The sequence below is a fragment of the Pelodiscus sinensis genome, chromosome 15 (genome assembly GCF_052426305.1).
Source record: "Pelodiscus sinensis isolate ZL-2025 chromosome 15, ASM5242630v1, whole genome shotgun sequence".
NCBI classification, from domain to species: Eukaryota; Metazoa; Chordata; order Testudines; family Trionychidae; genus Pelodiscus; species Pelodiscus sinensis.
In genome coordinates, this window is record NC_143066.1 from 17,070,715 (window position 1) to 17,094,997 (window position 24,283).

The window sequence follows — 24,283 nt, forward strand, 5'->3', positions numbered from 1 at the left end:
TGTCCTTTAACTTTGGGAACCATGTTCCTGCAGTCCTTACTTAGATAACTATACTTTCAACAACAGGTCTTTTTGCCTGAAGTAGACAAACCCCCAGAGTCCTCATGGCAGGGCTTAAGTCAAATTAAGCTATGCAACTTCAGTTGTTTGAATTGATATAGCTGAAGTCAAAATAGCTTAATTTGGCTTTCGGTGCTGTCTACACAGCAGGAAGTCAAAGGAAGAACTCTTCCTTTGACTTTGTTACTCCTCATGAAGTGAGGGTTACCATGAGTCAGAGAAACAAGTCCTCCAGCTTGACATTGTTTGAAATAAAGGCTTTCTGTATAGATGCACTCTTCATTATTTCAGAATAGTGTCTGTTATTCTGAGATAATGCTGCTGTGTAGACATAGCTTGGGGGCTTTGAGTTTCATGTGCATCATTTTTCTCATTTGATTTTTTCAAACATAATTTTACCATGAGACTTTTAAAATGTCAGCTGAATTGAGTGTTCAGTAGAGTTCAGTTTAATACTGTGTTGTATCACAGTTGTTGCTGGATTTTATTTGTGGTAATACATTGCAACCAGTAATTTTGTAAGTTTTCTTCATGGCCTCATTCTGTCTGTATAGGAGTGCGTGCGTGTGTGTGTGTGTGTGTGTGTGTGTGTCTATATATTTATTTATTTTTTAGGCATAGTTATAAGTATTACTTTCTCTGATTTATATACATAAAATAAGCAAAGCAACCCTTTGTGTGTGCGTGTGTTAGCATATGCTTCTATCTCCCTCCCTCCATAAACATGTACCCACTGAAAATGTCAGCAGGTACACATTTACCAAACAATTTTAACATCCCTGGTGAAGAAAATTGTGGTAAAATAGAAGTCTCATCCAAAGTATCTAACATTGGATTAAAGAGGAATGTAGAGGATATGCTCAGTATACTGAAGCCTATATCCATAGCCTTAAACTTCAGAGAAATTGCTCCTGCATTGCCTATGCTGTTCAAATTTGGAAAGCACTTCAAGAAACATCGTTGAAAGAAATACCACAGCAGAATGTTAAACTGCATGCAATAAAGAAACGAATGGCTCAAGCACTAATTCCACTTTATTTTCTTGTGAACATTCTCAACCAAAGATACAAAGGTAGATGCCTAACTCCTGAAGAAGATGTTGCTGCCATGGCATGGGCATCTCCAAATCACTCCTCAGTTTTACCAGTAATAATACGTTTCAGGGCTGAAGCAAAGCCGTTTAATCAGTACATCTGTACAGATGATGATTTGAACACAGTCACTCCCCTGATTTGGTGGAAATGATTCGTCTGGCACCTTGAAACAGAGATTCTTCAGTTGCTAAGCCAAATTTTCACAGCAATAGCTTGCTGTTCAGGCATAGAGAGAAGTTTTTCATTGTTTGGTATTATTCACTCAGACCTAAGAAATTACCTGGGAATTGAAAAAGCAGAAAAATTCACACTTCTGTTTCTGTCCGTGAATCAAAATGTCAATGAGAGTGGGGAAGATGAAAGCTAGTTATGGACATTTTAAGGACACCATATATTTCGTGTTGTGATGACTTGACAATCACAATTGTTAATACAATTTTAAAATTAAAAAAGTGGATAACTCAGGAGACTTCTGCAATTGCAAATGTGAATTTTTTATATAACATTTAAAATTTAGCTCAATAAAATGTGCCGTTGTGTTTGCATGTGAGTTCTTGCCGTTCCTAATATACTGCTGTTGCATCTGCAGCTTGACACATGTAATGAGTATTTTGTACTACTTCCTAAAGTAATAAAAATTAATCTAAAAAATTATGCAAAGTTTAAACCCTCCTGGATGCTGTAAAATGCTGTCTTGAGTTGTAAATGAACATGTTATAGTGGGATAAGAGTGAAGATTCTCTCATGGATTGATAACTGGTTAAAAGACAGGAAACAAAGGGTAGTAATAAATGGTAAGTTTTGAGAATGGAGAGAAGTAACTTATGGTATCCCCCAAGGGTCTGTTCTAAGACAAATGATATTTAACCTATTTATAAATGATCTGGAGAAAGGGGTAAATGGTGAGGCGGCAAAATTTGCAGATGATACTAAAATGGGGGGAGGGATAGCTCAGTGGTTTGAGCATTGGCCTGCTAAACCAGAGTTGTGAGTTCAATCCTTGCGGATGCCATGTAGGGATTTGGGGCAAAAATTTGTCAGGGATGGTACTTGGTCCTGCTGTGAAGGCAGGGGACTGGACTCAATGACCTTTCAAGGTCCCTTCCAGTTCTAGGAGATAGACACTGTGCAGTAATTTATAAACTGCTCAAGATAGTTGAGTGAAGCAGATGGTGAAGAGCTTCAAAAAGATCTCACTAAACTAAGTGATTGGGCAACAAAATGGCAAATGAAATGTAACATTGATAAATGTAAACTAATGCACACCGGGGGAAAAGAATCCCAAATACATATTCAAAATGATGGGGACTAATTTAGCTATAACTACTCAAGAGAGAGATCTTGGAGTCATTGTGGATAGTTCCCTGAAAACATCCATTCAATATGCAGTGGCAGTCAAAAAACAGAATGTTAGTAATCGTTTAAAAAGGGATAGAGAGTAAGATAGAGGCCATCTTACTGCCTCTATATAAATCCATGGTGTGCCCACAACTTGAATACTGCATACAGATGTAGTTGCCTCATCTCAACGGTTCAGAAAAAGGCAACAAAAATGATTGGGAATGGGTCCCATATGAAGAGAGCTTAAAAAGACTGGGACTGTTCGGGTTAGAAAAGAGGAGACTCAGGGGGGATATGATAGAGGTCTATAAAATCTTGACTGATGTGAATAAAGAAAAGTTACTTATTTGTTCCCGTAATATAAGAATTAGGGGCCACTAAATAAAATTAATAGGTAGAGAGTTTAAAACAAACAAAAGGAATTTTTTCTTCACACAGTGAAAGTTTGGCCTGTGGAACTCCTTGCCAGAGGAGTTTGTGAAGACCAGGACTTCTAACAAGGTTTAAAAAAGAACCTCCATGCATGCATTTAGTTATGTCAAGCAATGGCTGTTTGCTAGGATGGGTAAGAAAGGTGTCCCTAGGCTCTGTTTGTCAGAAGCTGGAAATAGATGACTGGAGAGGGATCACTTGATTACCTGTTCTGTTCACTTCCTTTTGGGCATATGGCATTGGCCACTTTTGGAAGAAAGGATATTTGGCTAGGTGGACCTTTGGTCTGACCAGTATGGCCATTCTTATGATCAGATTTGCACCATTGTTCAAGAAATGTGAAGAAGTGTCAGTGGGAAATCTGATTTAAATCACTGATTTTTCTCTTAGAGATTTAAATTAACTTGATTTACATCAATCCACCCTATCCAGGGCTGAGTGCATTTTAAATGTGAATAATGGTCTGATGAAGCAGGTGCTTCTGGAGGTGCAGCATATTTTGCCATAGTAACTACAGAATTTTTTTGTGGGGGGGAGAGGCGCCAGTTCTGAATGCATTTAAAAAAACCAAACAACACCTACCCCCCCAAGCAAAACCAAAACAATGTAGCAGGAATTTCAGCCTTTTGAGCAGTTACAGTTTGAATCCAAATATATGTGGAGGCCTTTGTGACTTGAAAACTAATTCTTTGATAATATGTGTTGATTTTGTATTTAGCTAAGATATTTCAGTAAGATTTGCTTTTGTATTTTTACACGTGCGTGTGTTGTTTTTGTGTTGGCGGGGGGGGGGGGGGCGGGAAGGTAAAGGAGGGATAGAAACAATGCTATAACTTGTGTATATGCCCCATGTTCCTAATGAGGGTTTTTGAGGGCCAGTACAAGAAATGAGTTCAAGCTTTGACAACTGTGTTTAAAAAAACATTAATAACCTACCAAATTGTTTTCAAGATAGCAGAACTTGTTTGTCATACTTTTTAGCTCTGGTGGCTAAACTTTGTTCTTGAAATGCTTTTGTCTGAGGTAGTTCTAGTGCAATCTTTCCCACCCAATGATAGCCACCTGCTTTTTCAATGGATGGATGGTCTCTCTGAGCAAGAACGTTCCATTCTCTGTGTCCATTTTGGTTCTTCCCATGATTGTCTTGAAACATAGGAGTTAAATGAAAATCATAAAATTTGTATGCATCTTCTGGATAGCTGAAGTTGTAACATGATAATGGAGCTGAATAGGTATATTTAAGTTCTACTGACTGCCAGTGGTTATCACCTTGAGCAAGTTTCTGCTTTTTTCTTTGTACAATGGAGAGACTAGTATTATAAATAAAAAGTATTTAGTGACCCATCTAATGAATTAGACTGGATTGTCTTTTCATTTCAGATTTGAGAATCTTTATGTAACGTGTCAGTGACTACTTCTGTATATTTGAGAGAGTTTGTCTGTGTCTATATCTGTTCAAGAACTCATAAATTGTAAGAGCTAGGACCACCAAAATCTATATACAGCTTCCTCTTCTCATAACTAAAAGTAAGGTAAGGATTTGGTTGTGCTAGGTACATGGGATGTGCCTGGAATGGGATTGCTTCTTATAAAACCATACAGAAAAGACAGAATCACCAGGCAGGTGAAAGAGGCTGGCTGTGGGTCATGCCCCACTCCCAGGCTTCCTTTAGGGAGGGCAATGGGGGCTGAAGGCCCTCCTCCCTTTTTACGGGAGTATTACTGGATGTTTGTTTTCATGAGAGATTGACGAGAGAGTGCACAGTTTTCTGCATTTTTCACTCTGGGGGAGTATAGGGGCAAACAAACCCGGTCTTGCCCCAACAGGGGCCATGCACTCTCCCCTTCCCCCCCCGGCTATGCCCTGCGGAACTGCAGTACCCCTTGAGAGGTGCTTATCACCTTGCACCAACCTTCTGTGGAGAGGTCTGTAATAGTCCTCTTATCCTAGAGCAGCCTGCATATTGAATCCTTCATCCCTAGCCTCACCTAAGAGCAATGATTTAAATGGGAAAAAAAATTAAGTTAAGGATTCGAGCAACACTGGGTAAATCTTCTAGTTAGTTGTGTTCTACAACGCCAGTCAAGTAAGCTAATGAACTGGTTGGACCTTGCTGGTCCTCAATGAGGGGATTTGTTGGACCAGGGAAGGTTCCTCCCTCCTGGCCTATGCTGCTGTCAGGTTAGGGTGCCAGTCTGTACCTGCTGCTGCCCCTGGCCCCGGCCTCTCTCAATGTCAGTGGTCCTGCTACTGCAGGGCTGGAGCTCTGCAGCTGGGGCGGAGCTGTGCAGTCACTTGGTGCTGGGGCTGGAGCTCTGCAGCTGGGGCCGGAGCTCCCTGGCCTCTTTTGAAGACAGAACTCTTTGTGGGGCCTCTATTCTCCCTCCTCCCCCCCCCCACAATTGAGTAGCTGGTGCCCCCCTAGGGTGTTTCTGCCCTGCTGCCAGACCTCCCTTTTTCTGGGCTGTGTGGTCCAGTAACATCCGTAGTCTGTGCTGGACCAGGGAGTCCTGGTTAAGGGTGGTACAACCTGTATAAGATTAGCCTAACTAATTAATAAATCTAACACAATACACCAGGGTAAGTACATTTAGTCTATTTCTATTGCTTGGCTGCTCCATTAAGTAACTGTTCAGCTTGCTGTACATTCTTTACTGGGTGTATCGGTTTAAAAACAATTCAGTAGTTCTAGTACCAGTATTTTCAGTCCGTTATATCCTTTCTGTCCAAGAGATGCACAGTAGTAATTGCATAACCTTCCCTGATGCTGCTATAAACCTTGATTTCTGTGTATTGCTGTTTGTGCTCCTTTTTCAGCAGGGGCCAGATTTTAGATAGAAATTGTGCTTCACTATTGACGTTTGCTGTTGTTTCTACGTTGGTCAGAACTAAAGGGGTTTTGATAGGAATTGCATAATTGTAACAATTGTTTGTATGTTAACTTTAAACTTGAATGTGAGCACACTGTTCTTTCTAGGCCCTTAGTATGTAGAACTGGATTGTGTATAGCTCCGTAGAGAACACCAAGATGGCAGTACTAAATCCCAAATATTACCTCTAATCCATCTGATCTCGATATGTGGGGAAATGCATTTGACACTGATGTCCTCATATGCAATGTTGTCTTGTGTTTCTAGGAAATTATTAACAACACATCCCTTGCGGAACTGGAAAAACGTTTAAAAGAGATTCCATTCAATCCTCCAGAAGTTGGTAAGGATGCATGAAAACATTTGCCCTATGGCCCTAAATCATGAGCTAGATTTCTTTTTACAGAACAGATTGGTATGCTAATTCCTTAGTTGGTTTTGTAAAATGCTTTATTTCTAAATAAATGGAGTTTTTAAACTCCAGTTGGTTATTGTCAGTGAGTTACATATATGCAGTGTTGTATGCATAACACAGGACTTGGTGTTGATGGAGGACTTGAACTACACAGTTGGGGAAAAATATAGCAAAGCCAGATTATGCAACAAATTCTTGGACTGTATTGGAGGCAATTTTTTATTCCAGAAGATGCAGAATGCTACAATGGGAGATGCTCTTCTAGATTTTATTTTGACAAATATGAGGAGAAACTTGATGAAAATGTGAAAGTGGAAGGCAGCTTGGGTGAAAGTGATCATGAAATAATAATCATGATTCTAAGAAATGGTAGAAGTAAAAATAGCAATATAAAGGTAATAGACTTTCTTCCCTTGGGGTCTTACTTACGAACTCCCTGAGCTTGCTAAAATCTTCCTTCTTGAAATCTAAGAGGAAAAACAGTTGGAAAAAGGTTTTTAGAAAGACACCAAGTGCAAAAGAATAGTCTATTCCACTGCATAGGAAAGACAGACAATATGGCATACTTTTTTTTTGCATGATCTAAAAATAAAAAAGGAGTCATATAAAAAGTGGAAAGTAGGACAAATTATGAAAGATAAATATATGCAAACAATACAGGTATGCAGGGGCAGATTAGAAAGGCAAAGGCACAAAATAAGCTCAAACTAGTTAGACACAAAAGGAAACAAGATGACTTTCTATAAACGTTAGAAGCAAGATGAAGACTAAGGCCAGGGTACGCTCATTGCTCAGTGAGGAGGGAGAAACAGTAACAGGAAACTTGGAAATGGCAAAGGTGCTTAATGACTTATTTGCTTCGGTCTTCACTAAGAAGTCTGCTGATGAAGGAATGTCTTACATAATGGGTACTGACTAACATACGTAATGGTGTAGATTTAGAAGATAAAATAAAAAAAGAGCAAGTTAAAAATCACTTAGAAAAGTTAGATGTCTGCAAGTCACCAGGGCTTGATGAAACGCATCCTAGAATACTCAAGGAACTGATAGAGGTGGTATCTGACCCTTTAGCTATCATCTTTGAAAAACCATGGAAGACAGGAGACATTCTGGAACACTGGAAAAGAACAAATATAGTGCCTATCTATAAAAAGGGAAATAAGAACAACCCAGGGAACTATTGACCAGTCAGTTTAACTTCTGTGCCAGGAAAGATAATGGAGCAAGTAATTAAGGATTTACTCTGCAAACACCTGGAAGATAATAAGGTGATAGGTAACAGCCAGCATGGATTTGTAAATAACAAATCATGTCAAACCAATCGGATAGCTTTCTTTGATAGGATAAAGAATCTTGTGGATAAGGGAGAAGCAGTGGACGTGCTATACCTAGAATTTAGTAAGGTATTTGATATGGTCTCACATGATATTCTTATCAATAAACTAGGTAAATACAACTTAGATGGGGCTACCATAAGGTGGATGGATAACTGGTTGGATAACCATTCTCAGAGTAGTTTCACAATCCTGGAAGGGCATAAGAATTGGGGTTCCGCATGGGGTCTGTTTTGGGACTGGTTCTGTTAAATATTTTCATCAGTGATTTAGATCATGGAGGATAAGATGTAAATTCAAATTGATTTGGACAAACTGAAGTGCAGGAGAGGATTCTGGACTGGGGGAGGAATGTAGGAGAGGGTACAGGGACTGGGAGGGAGTTGTGACCTGGTGCAGAGGGGTGCTGAGGGTTTGGAGGGTGACCGGTGGAAGGGAGTTAGGGTACAGGAGGGGCCTTAGTGCCAGAGGCAGGCTCTGGCTGGGATACCTAAGCATCTCTCGGCCAGCATTCCTGCAGCACCTCCAAGGCAGGCTGGGCTTCATGTTTAGAACTGCAGGCTTCTCCCTCCATGTGGCTCTCAGCTCCAGGAGGGAGGAAATGCTTGTGCAGCCTGCCTGACTGTTTTTGTCCAATAGTAGCTGATGAATATGCTGGGAGCGGGCAGATCACATGAAGCCTCTCCCTCCCTCCAGAGCAGAGGGGCGCACAGAGCAGCCTTGTGCTTAAATCAGCGGCTACTGCATGCTTGAGGGTCCCAGCAAGGGAATATATGGGCTGGATCTGGTGGCTTGGCAGGCCAGATCCAGCCCACGAGAGGTATCTTGCCTACCCGTGGTCTAGCTGGTGCTTGGTCTTTCTATGAGTGCAAGGGACAGGACGTGACCTCTCGTTAGGGTTGCCAGATGGTTGAAACAAAAATACTGACCCCCTCCCCCCCCAAAAAGGAAAAAAATTCTGTTGGAGGGGGAAAAAAAAGGGGGGGGGGACCAAAGTTGTTGAGCAAAAAAAAAAAGACTACAAGTAACCCAAAATGGCGCTGAATGTTTGTAGGGTTGCTAGGTGCCTGGCATTTTCGCCTCCTGGCTGGGGAAAATTTCAGAAAATACCGGACATTTTAGGTGGACAGGAGCTGAAAATACCATTCCTGAAAAGTGTTTCTCACTGCTCTTAAAAAGCTCCTAAGGCAATTTATTCCAGTGTTAAATCACCCTTACAGTTAGCAAGTTCTTCCGTACATCCAACCTAAACCTCCCTTGATGCAATTTAAACTCATTGTTTCTTCTACTTTCCTCAGAAGTTAAAAAGAATAATTTTCACTCCTGTCCGGGTGAATACTGGACACCTGGCAACCCTACCTCTCATGATTCTATGATAATACTTTTTGTTAATCATTATTCGTTGTTGTTTTAGACATTATACTTCAGCTTTATTTTGAGGAAACTAAAAAAGTAATTTTTCAGTGAACAGCTGTTCTGTCATTCTACTGATGGCATTAGTTCTGCAACTTGGGTTTCTGTGAATAATTTGTACTGTGACTCAAAGAGAAGGTTAAAGTGTATTAGTCTAAATGCTCTTATTTAATTAATTACAAGTAGTACTTAGCTGGGCTCTTTGAAAAAATACAGTAATAACTGGAACTCATGCTAACTTACTATGTCATTCAGTACTGTGGAGCTGCATTGTTTTGGCTAAGGCAGTGGCATGAAAGAAGTACTGTTAAATGATCAGAAGGCACAGACTGGTTTTAGCTTTTTGGAATGGAACGCATGAACTGCTGATATGGGGGGGGGGGGGGAATATTCAACAGCATAACGTTGAAAGGCAGGAGAGTGTCTTTTACCTTAAGCTATATGGGTGTGTTCAGGGGCACCTTGTCTACCTGCCAGAGAGATTGGCAGCTGGTCCTCTGTGGCTTCTCGGACTCCTGCTCAGGATAAGAGTGGCCTATCAGCCACAAAGTCCATGTGAATGCAGGTTGCAGTACAGTAATAAGGCCTAGTGGCCACAGAGTCTAAACATTCCCCTGTGTTCAGGGTAACATGGCTAATGGCCACAGAAATACACAGTGCCCTGGGGTTAGGGTGGTACGGCCCAGCAGCCACAGAGTCCATATATCATAAACAAAGCTTCACTGTCTGTGGGATATCTGAGGAGCTGTTAGGGGGACCTGGGTCCCAGTCCATGGCCCTGTTAGCAGTGGCGCGGTCCACTGCTAGCTCCATGGGGAATCCTACCGCAGTATGCTGTGCTCTGGGGGAGCAATTCTCCTTGCTGAGCTAAGAACATAAGAATGGCCATACTGGGCCAGACCAAAGGTCCATCTAGCCTAGTAGCCTGTCTGCTAACAGTGGCCAGCACCAAGTACCTAGAGAGGGTGGACCAAAGACAATGATCAAGCGATTTGTCTTGTGCCATCCATTTCAAGCCTCTGACAAACATATTCTGTAGGAAGTCCTCTCCATCTTCACACACTGATCTGGAGGCTTCTATTGCTGTCCCTCTGCTGCTGTTTGGTCCGGCTGTGCTTTCCCCGAGGTCCTGTGGCACCTCCTTTCACTGCAGTAGTCAGCCCTCACTGAGCAGCTCCAGAGGCCTTTATAGCCAGCCTTCAGTTGGAGTATGCCTGGCAGGGTTGTGGGGGTCGGGCCTTCCTAGCCAGCTAGGTCAGTTTAACCCCTTTGGCCCCAGTGTAGGGTTGATACACCCTGTCACTGGGTGTTAGAGCATTATAAATATGCACAGCAAATGCACTTAGTTTAATGCATTTGGGTGGCTTCAAGAAAAACAGAAATCCAGAGGCTTTCGAACTTCCTTCTGTAATAATCATTCTATTAACCAAGCAGAGGGAGGTGCTGGTGTACACCACATTTAATTATAGAATCACAGGTCTGGGAGAGACCTCAGGAGGTTGAATCCAACTCCCTCCTGAAAGCAGGAGCAATCCCAACTAAATCATCTCAGCCAGGACTTTGTCCACCTGGGACTTAAAAACTTCTAGGGATGGAGATTCCACCACCACCTCAGGTACCCATTCCAGTGCTTCACCCTCCAAATGAAATGGTTTCCTATTTCCACATATATACCTTTCATAGTGTATTCACTATAGGCTCTTCAAACCTGGGGATTACACAACATGGGCTCTTAGATGAGTTCTTTTAGCTGATATAGTACCAAATGATTGTATGAAATTTTGTGTTCTACATCAAAGTTTGGTGGATATGTTATGGTTCACTTTTAGTAAATGTCTACTGTAAAGTTTGATGTTGATGTAGACCTGGGTCAGAGTTTCCAAGGCCAAAATGGTTTTAAATTATTGCAATACTTAGGTTAGTTGTTAGATATGTGTAAAAATATGTTGATGGGTATGCAGTGAGACCTATAAAAGGCTAACTGTTGATTTAAACTTGTTCAGACAGGTCAGCTGTGTCTTTTGGTGAGGTAGTATTAACATTTTTCCTTAGAAATCTACTCTTTCAAGGAAGGACTGGTTTTGTCTGTGGAACGTTGGCATACTTACGATATGGTGGAACATTTTTGTAGATGGTAAATTTAAATATGCTAAGAATTTTGTGTCCTTGTTAGATGCTGAGAAAATATTACATAAGGCAGTTAGTCAGCTCATTATATTACATACAGTCTTCCTTTACATATTTTAGCCATATTATATTATTACGCTTGTTTATGTCCATATTGTAAATACTGCAGTGTACTCACATGTTAATTGATAACTTTTGTGGTGAAAAAGATTCCTTAATTGTAATAATGTGAATATAATTAAGCTTGACTTCAGTTTCCACTGTGCTAGTCTGAGCACACTTGATTGGTGTGTTAAACAGCTGTTTCTCTCCTTCCAGTCCAATTTCCCAGCCAAAAAAACCTGCTTGAACTGTTTAGATGTCTTTATAGACTGAGAAGTTAAGTTTTAAAGACTACCCAATTGTTGGGGGCTTGTGAGGGTCGAATTAAATGACACACATTTCTCTACTATTCTGGCATAATTTTGAAAAGTTTTAAGTCCGATTGGCTTCCACTGGGACATAGGCTTTGTAAGTCTTTCAAGGCTAAACTTTTAAAATGTATTTGAGGTGCTTAAAAATTGACTTAGGTTCAGAATGCCACGTGATTTATTTGTATATTTAGGCATTTATGTATATTTTAAAATTTGGCCCTAATTATGTTCGGAGATGTTGATGTCAGGTAGGCATTTTTGAAAAGGCATAGATAGTGTGTTTGCTACCAATGGAGAAATAATTACATACTATATATGTCATGTTGCAGAAAATCAGAAAAAATTGGGTGATGATTAACCTTATTCCTGTTGTTTTAATGGAAATTTGGCATCTTAAGTCACAAAACAGTCCAGAGCATCTCTGGATGAAAAAGGCTATATGGGAGTCTGGTGGTACAATCTTTGATTTGGTGGGATTGGAATGATTCCCAGAAGTATGCTCCTGTCAGTAAAGTTGTAAATTGCTTGTATTTTGTAAAACTGACTAGAATGATCTATAGTGCATTATAAACTTAAAGCAAACATGAGTTTCTGGTTAGGTATAACTTTCACTGTCATAGTAATAGAGATGTAGCCGTGTTAGTCTGGTCTTTTGTTTCACTGCCATGATATCCTTAGGTAAACATTACTTTCCTTCCTCAGAAAGTGCAGAAGGGTTTCCAAGTTATGACACAGCTTCTGAACAACTTCATGAAGCAGGCTATGATGCTTACATAACAGGACTGTGTTTCATCTCCATGGCTAACTACCTAGGTACTATATTTTTTCCCCCTCAAAACAATTCCTTTACACTCTTGTTTCACTGTATATAATATGCTGAATTTCTTTTTTGTTTACTAGGTTCATTTCTCAGTCCTCCAAAAAGTCATGTATCTGCTAGATCAAAACTCATTGAACCTTTTTTTAACAAGTAAGTAATCAATGTACATTACAAAACCTATAATCTGAAGGTAGAGCTGAAAACTCTAGCCTTTGTTTAAACTAATTACTTGCACTTTTAACGTTTAAAATTCAGTATTGACATCTCATTTGTGTTAAGAATTTTATAACGTGTTGGTATTAGAAGGTAAAAACACCCATATATTCATTAAATATTTCTTCTGAACAGGGGGAGATGCTTGACAGTTTGCACAAGAGAGCAAAAGTAATTCTGTAATTCATCTGAATATTAAGATAGCAAATGTTCACCTGGTTCTATGGAATAATCAAAGTGATGAAAATAGCTTCTAAGTTAGGTACCAAAGAATTAGTCTGAGGAATTAATTAAGCTTACTGTTGCACTGATCTTAAAAAATAGATATAGCGGAGCTTAGAAATATGTCCATAGGATCCAGAGCAGGTTTTTGATGTAGCTTTTGCTTTACCTGGACCAAAATCTTTGAATATTTAAGGTATCAGGCTATATTTTTCAAGGTACATTGAATTTTCAGAGTAAATATATAGGATCTTTAATTCACAGCATTTTTTATTTCTGGATTAGATGTTCATGAAGATCTTAAAGATTTAATTGAATGTTTTAGAAATAAAGGTTATTTTGTGCGTTTCTGATGCTTTGCTTATTTTATCTGTAGTTCTTCCTTCTCGTGCTTCTAATGGCTTGTGAATTGGTAAAGTTGTGATGAGGAATCTCTTTACAGAAGCTTAGGGAGAGTTGTAAACAGAAAGATACCACATTTTGGAAAGCAATAGCCAAATCTGCAAATAGTCACCTTATTGGAATGAATATTGGAGGCATGTTGAGAGAGTCATAAATTTGGGAATTGTGATGGGGCATCATCAAAGCTGATTTTTTGGCACTCAGAAAATGACTGAAATTCACAAAGCTTAATTTTGGAACCTAGTTTCTGTATACAGTGAGGAGTGGAGAGGCTCCTATGAAGGGGTTTCACGAAAGGCAGCATGTTAGGTAGCTCTTTGCCTAAACTAGTCCATGGGAGGTGCCAGGATGAGGTTTGCATTCTAAGCTTTCGGAGTTAGGCATACGTACATTTGGGCTGTAGGGATGTGCCCTCCTATATTGGGACACTCAGCAGCACAAACATTTGCTTGACTTGAGGCATCTATGCATTTTATCAAGAAGCTGGAAAGGAGGGGGAGAAGGAGGACCTCCATTATTACTTTTAGCCCAGTGATTAGAATACTCAATGGGGATATGGGAGACTCCTGGGTCAAGACCCGTCCCCACCGCGTACCTGAGGGGAAGATGGGATTTGAACAAGGATATGACGCTTGTCTTGTGAGTAAATAACCATTGGGTAATATGATATTGTGATGTGGGGCTTCCTCAGTCTCTCTGAAGATCTTCCACTGAATAAATAATAAGTGTCATTGAGATCAAGAATAAGCCATTAAGTGTCCTAGTGGCTAGAGCCCTCACCTGAGAGGCAGGAGACCTGCTTCAATTATTTTACTTTTCCGTAGCAGAACAGGTTCATTAGGAAGGACAGAAGGAGCTCTGCAACAGAATATGCTACAGCCGAATGGTTAGGATGTGGATCAGGAGGCCATCTGTTCGGGAATGTGGCATGGCACCTGATCTAGATGGGGTCACTCTTCCCCTGAAAGAACAGGTACATAGCTTGGGAGTCCTCCTGGACCCTTCTTTAACATTTGAAAATCAGATTTCTTCAGTGGCCAGGAGTGCCTTTGGGCAACATCATTTGATCCGCGAGCTGCGACCCTTACTGAACAAGCATGACTTAGCCACAGTCATCCATGCTCTTGTTACGTCCCGACTGGATTACTGTAATGCACTTTATGTGGGGTTGCTTCTAAAAAGCCTTCAGAAACTTCACCTGGTCCAGAATGCGGCTGTTCGAGTTCTAACTATAACAATAGTTATACGGAGCACATTATGCCAGTGCTTCGGCAGCTGCACTGGGTTTCTGGTGTGTTTCTGGACACAATTTAAGGTTTTAGTTATGACCTATAAAGCCGTAAATGAGTTGGGTCCGGGGTATCTGAAGTACCATCTTCTCCCATATGAACCTGCCTGGGGATTGAGGTCAGGTGGGGGGGCTTTGCTTCGTGTTCCCCCCACTTGTGGAAATAAGATTAACATTTACGTGGAACAGGGCATTCTCAGCTTTTGCTCCCAGGCTGTGGAATTCTCTTCATCGGGATATTCACATGGTGTTACTAGCAAAGGTGCACTAGTAAGCTAAATTTGGTGAGGGGCCAACTAGATGGTAAATGCCTTTGTCCCAGAAGGTGGTCTAACCTGGAAACCACCATATCTGTCACCAATGGATTTCTCCAGTCCAAAATAAGCAGACTCCAATATCCAATTTAAAAGAAATATATTGTATGCAACAGATAACAGCATAAGAATAAACCCAGAACACAACACTGTAAAAGAAAACCAACCTCTTACCCTCTGAAATAATAGGGGATAGCACAGTTAACAAGAGAACATAAACTATACTCAGTCTGTCTAGGATTGAGGTGACAGCCGAGGCTCAGGACCTGCTACCTGTTGGCTGCTTGGCAGCCTCAAGGGAGGAACACTGAGGAGTCCAAAGGCGTTACACTGTGGACACAGGTAGCTGGGGTCCACCGTACTGGGCATTTGCCACAGTGGTGGGCCGAAGCACCCTGAGAGCAACTGGAGATGGTGATCCGTCCCACAGTATATCCTGGGCCTTCACCACGGTCTCAGGAATGGCAGGCTGCTGTAGTGGTCAGGCAGGTGAACGAATCAAACCAAGTGAGTGGAGATGGAATAGAGCCTGATCTCCTCTGGGGCTTGAGTTTATAAAGGTCCCAAGGCGGGAAAACCGCTTGAGTGTCTCTAGTGCACAAAATGATATTGGGTGCAAACAAATCGGTGCCGAGTGCAGATCTTCGCACTGTGTGCAACGCTGTGGTGCAGTGTGCACAGCCATGTGCTGTGTGCAGCTGTTAAGTTTTGGCGGCAAAAGTCTCTCAGCTCCTTTGGGTTCCATTTTAAATGTCCTTCAGTCCATAAACTCCATTTTGAAATCTTATGTCCTTTATAATTATAATGTCCCAGATCTTGATTTACAATTGACAGGCAACAGCGCCAATGTTAGCGTTGTTTCGGCGTCAGGCTAAAGCCACCCTTTTTATTCATGCTTTTATTAATGTTTGAGTTTGTATGTGTGTGTTCCTCCTCTCTATGTTTTTAGCTGGTTATGTCCCTTTGGGGGTCTCATATTTTAAATTTTATATATATTTGTATTGTGGGTTTTTTTTGTAAGCCACTTTGAATATTTTAAATAGAAAGGCGGGATAAAAATATTTAAATAAATAAATGTTTAGTAGAGAGGCGGTATATCCGTATTGATGTTTCTCATAATTCAAGTGCCTCCCCTGCCCTCCCCAGCATTAGAGGGAGTAGGTAGGTGCCCTTGAATTAGGACTGTCCTTCATCCCATGTAAGTACATGAGGATTGAGGAAGGTAGTCATTCCATCTCAGCTGTTTTGTGTAAGCTCATCTATAGTGTCCTGATCTGCTATGCAAGGTTTTGCGTTCTTACCAGATCAGCCTCACTGACAAGTTAGGAGGTGGAAAAGGAAGTTCCTCTTTTTATGTAATAACAATGATACTTCGAGATGTGTATCCCCGTGGGTGCTTCACTGGAGGTGCCTAAGATGGGGGTTTTCTGTAGCACTAGCTGGTTGAGCTCTGCATGTACATGAGGTGCCTTGTGCCGTTCATGCCCTGTGCTTCATGTGCATGGCCTGACCCCTCCTCAATTCCTTCGTGGATAGCCGAGTGTCTGAAAAAGGAGAAGCAAAGAGAAATCCGCTGAAGAAGAGGGGAGGAATGTGGATAATGGAGCACCCACGGAGGCACATCTCGAAGAACCATTGTTACTGCAGAAGGTGAATAACTTCCTTTTCTTCTTTGAGTGATGTCCCTGTGGGTGCTTCACTGTAGGTGACTTCGTAGCAGTGATCAGTTGAAGCAAGGATGGCTGGCTTTGGAGTCACCCTTCGTTAACAATGGAAAGCACTGCTGTGGTCACTGCCTCATTATTGGAAATATGCTGGAGTATAGTGTAATGTTTCATAAAGTTATGGTCCAACGACCATGTGGCTGCACGGCAAATAACTCGGAGCAGAACTCATTGTAGGAAAGCCATGGAGGTAGCTACTACCTTAGTAGAGTGTGCTTTGGGTTGGATAGGTTGATGTAGAGTGTAGCACTGTGTGATACAGGAGACTGTTAGATATGCATTGCGATGAGTGGACTGCCTTTGCATCACTCGGCTGTTGACACAGAGTTGCTGAGAAGTGCGGAAGGCTCTTTTTTTATTATAAAAAGAGTCGTCCTAACATCTGAAGTGTGGAGGAGAGCTTCCTGTGCGGATGAATGCGATTTTGGTTAGAAGGTAGGTACAATGATTGGTTCTTTGATATGAAAGTCCGAACACAACTTTAGTTTAAAAAAGATGGATGAGCATGTAACATAATGCTGTCTTTAGTAAAAACCGTGTACCATAGCAGTGCTGTAAGGGCTGCAAGGTTACTGAACCTGCCAGCAGACATTGCTAAAAGAAAAACTACTTTGGAGGTCATGAGACACAATGAGCAAGTCACTAAGGGTTCAAAAGGAGGTTGAGATAATGTATCCAACACCAACTCCAAGTTCCACAATGGTGTTGTGGATGATGGTGCAGCAGTTACCCATTCTGGGTAAGTAGGTTTGGCCGGCAGGGGAGGGGATAGAGAGGTTGAAAAGACATCTGAGAGAGTTAGGGAAACCAGATCTGTCTGGACCAGGAGCGGGCTATGAGAATTACTCAGGCATGGTCCCTTTTGATGTTTCTGATGAATCTCAGAAGTGGGATTGAGGGCAAGGCATAAAATAGGTAAACCTCCCAGAGTATCAGGAAAAGATCACCCAGGGAACCCTGTTCTATATCTGCTCTGGAGAAGTACTGCAGGCATTTGGCATTGGTGCGAGAGATGAAGATGTATCTGGGGAGATCCCCAGTCTTGAAATATGGACCTGATTACCTATCGATCTATTTCGTATTCGTGGTCTATGGTGAAAATCCTGCTGAGGGTGTCTGCTGCAATGTTGATTCCAGGCAGGCACGACACAGTTAGGGTTGTATAGTTGGTGATGTATCCGCTCCAGAGGTGGAATGCCTTCGTGCATAACAAAGGGGATCGAGCCCTGCCTTGGTGATTGATATAGTACGTGGTTGTTACATTGTCGGTATTCTGACAGTAGAACTGGTTATGCATGATTGGAAGTGTTTGCAGGCAATGGCAACAGTGTGGAGCTCTAGCATATTGATATTTTAGAGATGATTTGTGCTCACACCATTGACCATGAGTAAAAAGATTATCCAGCTTTGCTCCCCAACCAATCCTGGAGTTGTTGGTTGTGATCTGGGTCGATATTTGGCCTCGTTGAAACAGAACCCCTGTCAGCAGATTGGTTGGGATGGTCCACCATTTGAGGGAGGTTAGGACATGTGGATGGGGAGAGACTTGTTTGTGAATGCAGTGTTTTGAAGGGGCATAGACAGATGCCAGCCAGTGCGGGAGGCAGAGAAGATGTAAATGAGCATGCTGCACTACGTATGTCATGGTGGCCATATGGCCCATCAGTTGTAAACATGTCAGAACTGTTACTAAAGGGCTTTTGACAACTGTGGCGACCAAGTCCTGTATTGTCTGGAATCTGCACTGGCAGGTAGGCCTGAGTAGTGGGAGAATCAAGTGAGTGCTTATTAACTCTAAACACTGAGATGGCTGAAGAGTGACTTTAGATTGTTGATAATGAGATCTAGGGAACTGAACACATTTCTGGTGGTAGATATCATGTGAAGAGTTTCTGCTTGGGATGAACCTTTTATAAAGCAGTCATCGAGATAAGGGAAGATTATCACTCTCTGATGACATAGGTATGCAGCCACAACTGCCAGGGGCTTCGAAAATATCCTGCATGCTGAAGAGAGGCGAAAAGGTAGGACTTGGTACTGAAAATGTTCCGATGCTACAAAAAATGGAGGAATCATCTGTGAGATGGGTGGAAGTAGGCATCTTGTTTGCACCCTTTGACCTACCAGTTGTCCAGTGCTGGGATGATCAACATTAGAGTTGCTATCATGAACTGCTGTTTTCATAGGTGTGTGTTGAGCTTTCGTAGATCTAGGGTGGGTCTCCATCTTCCCATGCACTTCTCTGTGAGGAAGTGTTGGCGTAGAACCCCTTGCCTATGAACTGATCGGGAACTCTCTCTACTGCTCCTATTGTGAGGAGCTGATGAACCTCCTTCCTTGGAAGTGTCCCTCATGAGAGGGGTCCCTCAAGAGGGATGGGAAGGAGGGGGAAGAGGGTGTAAGGGAGAGAAGTGAATTGGATGGAGTAGCTGGATATGACTATTGCCAGGACCAGTGGTCTGTGGTGATGGCAGCCCAGTGATGGTAGAATGGGCGCAAGTGATGGTGAAAGATAGCAGTGTGTTCCTGAATATGGAGGCGGGAAAGGTCATGCAGATCCCTGACCTAGGTTTCAAACCTGCTGCTTGTTGGACAGGGAAGTGGAGGAGCGGTTGTTATTCTGGCACTTGCTCTGAACACGAGATCTAGGATGAGACTGGTCAAAAGGCCTGTGTTGGTTTCTCCAGTATGAGGAATCACACTGATGTTGATAAGGCATGAATCTCTTTCGTCAGTAGGAAGGAGCATATATCCCTAAAGTTCACAGTGTTGTCAGAGAATCTTTACTGGTATGAAGGACCTCATCTGTTTTTGTGGCAAAAAGTTTTCTCCTATCAAAGGGAAGGTCTTCTACCTTTCCTGGGAGCTCTTTGGGGACTCCTGCAGATTGAAGCCAAGAGGCTCTCTTCTTGATGATGGAGGTTGTGATCGACTTTGCAGTCTGCCACATCCAAGGCCATTTGTAAGTCTGTGAGAGCCGTGGTGTATCCCTCCTGAACTATTGACTTCAGCACCTATCTTTTATTGTCTGGCAAGTGTTCCATCAAGTCAGTTAACCTGGAATAATTATTGAAATCATGGTTAGCCAGGAGGGTGGCATTGTTCACTATGCGTCGTTGGAGTATGGAAGACAAGTACATCTTTCTTCCAAAGAGGTCCAAACGTTTATCTTGGGAAGTATTTTGATATTGGGACAACTTGGACCTCTATTGGGCAGCATCAGCCACCAATGAGTTGGGTTGTGGGTGAATAAATAGAAAGCCTAGCCCTTTGCCAGGCATAAAATACTTTGCTTGCTTGTTAGTGAGAGGGACAGATGCGGGCGTTTGCCAAATGTCATCTGCCACCTCCATAATAGTCTCGTCTATATGGAGTGCAATTTTTCCTCTGAGTAGGCTAGAGTTGCTTCAGGAGGTGGTGTGTTTTTCTTGGACCTCTGTGAGCTTCACCTGTTGAATTGAGGCCATCTTTTGAACAGTTCTTGAAACTGCTGAGGTCATCAGTGGGGGAAACGTCCCCCAGGATGATTGCCTCATCTGGGGAAGACTCATCAATGGGTGAAGTATCAGGGTTGGGGTGTTATAGTCTGTTACCTTCCACTAATCTGTGTCTTGCTGATCCACATCCATTGGGGTACATCTGTGGGGAGAACAAGGTAGTTGCCTGGAAGAAGGCATAGGTGGGGCACTGGAATGATGCCTGGATACTGATTTCTGTCAGCAGGATGTCCAGTGCCTATAGTATCAAGGCGGATACTTCCATTCCATTATCCATGGAGGATGGTGATCATAGGAATGGCCGTGTCCGTACTTGTCACAACACAATATGGTTGGTGAAGAGTGTCTCAAAGAGAAGACACTCATTTGGGCCTCTTCAAAAGCACTCCACACTGATGGTACTGGGGACCTCAGAGATCTGGTGGAGTCCCGAGATGGAGGGCAGCAAAGGGAAAGTACACCTCGCTAGTCTGGGAAGTTGTGAGCATGTTCGATGATCAGAAGTGACACGCTATTGGTGCTGGTAAGCATGTTCAATGATCAGAAGTGACACGCTATTGGTGCTGGTAAGCATAGTGCCAATGCTAGTGATAATGGTGCCAGCGAGAAAGCTGGTTCTGGGCTCTCTGGCGTGGCAGACATGCAGGGATTTAGACTGAGCCTTCATCAGCTCTGGTGAGTCACTTGGTGGTGGCAGTGCAGATGGTGTGAAAGACTTGTCTGGGTCTCGCATTTTTGCTGATGCTAGGATAGTAGGCAGGTGTTCAGATACCAGTGCCCGCGATATCCCATGCTGGGGCTTCAGTTCTGTGGATTTTGTCGATTTGTCACTGGTGCTGATCTATGATGAAGAGGCTGGCAAAGAGTGCATTAGAAACACACTCTTTTTTGGCACCGCCTTTGGTGTGGGAGACATTCCCCTTCCTCCCCCCAGTCTTTTTTCGGCTCTGGGAGGCTCGGAATGAGAGCCATAATCCCTAGTGTCAGAAGGCTGGAGACCTTTGTCCGAGGAGCATGTGGAGCTGCATCTTCCTGTCTTGATGAGCCCGGGATGTGAGTTTGGTGCATTGAGGGCATTTTTGAGGAATGTGTGCCTCACCGAGGCACCTGATACATGATGGGTGTCCTCCGAGGCGGGCATAGGTTCACAACAGCTGTTGTACTTGTTAAAATCTGGTCAGCCCAGCATGGCAGGAGTAGTAAATACCTCCTGTCTGTGTTGAAACTCGTTTAGTTGTTCTCATTTTCTTCTCTCTTTTAAATGCCATGTGGCTCTGAGTTTTTTTTAATGGTACCAATTAACTAACTACTACAATGATAACTAGTAACAGTTAACTTTAAAAACTGATATTAAAGCTCACTAATTAACTGAATAGTTCTGAGGTAAAGTCTCCTAGGAGAGAGGTGAGTTCCGTCTGAATCCGAGGGTGGCAGTGAAGGTGCTGAGGAGGGGTGAGGACTCATGCACGCAGCACAGGGCACGAACAGCACAAGGCTTTTAGTGCACATGGGTGGCCCAACTGGCTAGTGCTACTGAAAATTCTGATCTGTGGTGTCAGGTGACATGACACTTAGAGTGGAGCACCTACAGGAACATCACTTGAAGAACCCCTCTCTTCTCCTGTTTTGTGCTTGGCACTTGAGCTCACATGTATGGTTGCCTGGCATACACAGAACTTTTACTGAAAAAATTTAGGTGTCTACAGGATTTGGCAAAAGCTGAGTGGTTTTGTGAAATTTAATTACAGTATTTTTCTCAAGTGACAGCTGCTTATGGCCTTTTGTGGCTGTAGCCCATTAAGTAGACTTTTGAATTTCCCCTTACGTTCAATTCTTTACCATTTCAAAATGACCATAAATCAGATCATTTTCTGAGTTCTTCCATTATCTATGATATACTAATGGCTACAAAATGCAGATCAGTGATTAACTGGAATTGAACACCACTCTTACTGCATACATTCAGCTAAGTAAATGAGAGCTAGCTGCAGTGTCGATCAGTCTAATATCACTTAATCTGGTCATACACCTCACTCCAAACTTTGAGAGATTATTCAATATGCCATTAGCACATTCACTCACTCCCAGTAGCTGTACATTTAAAATACATTTTTACAGAAATTTCAAGAGGGTCGTTATATTCTTCATAATATGCAGAAACTGATTAAAAAATCTTGGGTCTTTTGAGACTTGGAGAGCTCTGCAGCAAATATCTGGATTGAAAGAATTTTAAGTCAGTAATAGAAATGAAATTTAAACATTTAAAGATAAAATATAATTATTAGAGAGGCTTTTTAAAGTCTTGAAAAGACTCTGCAAATCTAAAATTACTGAAATACGGGGCTCAAAGCAAACATGCTGATGAATGTTAGACTGAGAATCCATATAGATTGTAAACCTGTTTCGCTGTTTGTGAATTTTTCCAGATATTTAAAAAAATCCATTTTTAGAAAATTTAGATGCAAATGTTATGTATTACTTCAGTAATTAGAGCCAGAGTGGGATTGGAGATGATGGGTTATTGGTTCTACCACTGATTTGTCTGTTTTCTATTTGTAAGATAGGAATATTATAGAGATGTTGAGATACTTTAACACACTCTTCCCAGAAATAAGATTTATTACTTCTATTGACATTTTTATTCAAAGATCTTAAAAGATGGCTGCTGTCAAATGCAAAAAAGACTAGGATATACCCAGTATGATGTATAGCAGTGGTCTCCAAACTTTTTAAACCTAAGATAACTTTTTAAATGTCAGGAGAAGCCAAGATCTATCCCATCCCTTCCCCCAAGACCCCACCTCTTCCTTGAGGCCCCGCCCTCTCTGTTCCCGTCCTCTTCATCCCCAGCCCTTATACACTCTCACTGAGTTGAGACCGGAGGTGCAGGCTCTGGGCTGGGAATGATGGATTCGGGTGTGGGAAGAGGTGAGAGGTGCAAGCTCTGGGAGGGAATTTTGATGTCGGAGGAGGTGGAGAAGGGGATGCTAGCTCAGGAAGGAGGCTTCAGGTTGGGAGTGTTGGGGTCAGATGGAGGGTTGGGGTGTTGAACAAGCCACAGGCTTGTGGATGTGAGGGTGCAGGAATTTGGGCTGGGATGTGTAAGGGGCTTAGGGCAGGGAGGCTGAGAGTATGATGGGCTCAGGACACAGAATTGCAGCATGTGAATGGTGCAGGACTGTTGTGGCACAAGACTGAGGATGTGGGGGTACAGGAGTTTGGGGATGAGAGGCCCAGATTTGAGGTCTGGGGGAAGTGCAGGAGTGTTAGGATGCTGCAGCCACATGGGGGGCTTGTGGGCCAGGCTCAATTTCTCAGTAAAAAAAGTCAAACAGTGTTTCAGCATTGTTTTTATTTGAGAGGGGGTGGGGAAGCTGTTTTGAGTCGGGGATCACTGACCACCAGAAAAGTCAGTTGGGGCCATACAAGTGAGATGCAAAAAACAACCCCTCTAAAACCCCCCAAGCCTCACTAATGTGGCCCCAGCTGAGACAACTCACTCCCCTGGCACTCCAGCCCCAGGCCAGATTAACTCTTCTGGACCCCTTTACAATCTGTGGTGGGGCCAAAAATGAGGGAACCAATGTATGGGACAGGGCTGCCAGTGAGTTGGGAAAGGAATGGTGTACAGAATCTGGGTAGAAAATAGGGTATAGGAGCAAGCTGGGGGTAGGTGTCTGACCAGGAGGGAGGGGGCAGGAGCAGGGTGCTTGTGGGGGTCTGGCCAGGAGGCAGGATGCTGATGGGAGTCTGGCCAGGGGGCAGGGGCAAGGTGTTGGTGGGGGTTTGGGCAGGGTTGCAGGGAGTCTGACCAGGAGGCAAAGTGCTGGTGGGGTCTGACTGGGGGCAGGAGCAGGGTTCTGGTGAGGACCTGGTCAGGAGGCAGGGTGCTGGTTGAGGCTGCTGGTGGGGGTTGAGGCAGGGTGCTAAGGCAGGATGCTGGTGGGGATTGAGGCAGGGTGCTAAGGTAGGGCGCTGGTGGAGGTTGCGGCAGGCTGAGGCAGTGTGTTGGTGGGGGCTGAGGCAGGGTACTTGTGGGGCTCTGGGCGGGGGAGGGGACAGCTCTGGTCAGTAACTGGGGATCCAGGAAGTGCACGGGCTGATATTTCCTCCTCCCCCCCGCCCCCCATCAGCTAGCTTGGTACCTGAAAGGTGCTCATGGGGACTTCCTTCCCCCAGCTGCCTTTCTGCTGGGGAAGAGGGGGCGGGGGAGGAGTCCCGGGACTGCACCAGCTCCAATAGCTCAGGCAGCGTGCTGGAGGTACTGTCAGCACGGGCTTCTTGGGGCTGGGGAGGAGTGAGG

General features: G+C 43.0%; 1 protein-coding gene across 3 annotated transcripts in view; it reads left to right on the forward strand.

Annotated features, from left to right (window-relative positions):
* The window catches only part of PARN (poly(A)-specific ribonuclease), a 182,568-nt gene that overhangs the window by 30,965 nt on the left and 127,320 nt on the right, over positions 1-24,283 (forward strand). For all 3 annotated transcript variants that reach the window (XR_012896124.2, XM_006134132.5, XM_025190140.3), the window contains exons 16-18: positions 6,066-6,141; positions 12,203-12,313; positions 12,401-12,470. Coding sequence is in view for 2 of the 3 variants with exons in the window: in XM_006134132.5 (XP_006134194.2) it covers positions 6,066-6,141; positions 12,203-12,313; positions 12,401-12,470 (257 nt within the window). In the remaining variant the exon portion in view is untranslated. The remainder of the gene's footprint in view (positions 1-6,065; positions 6,142-12,202; positions 12,314-12,400; positions 12,471-24,283) is intronic.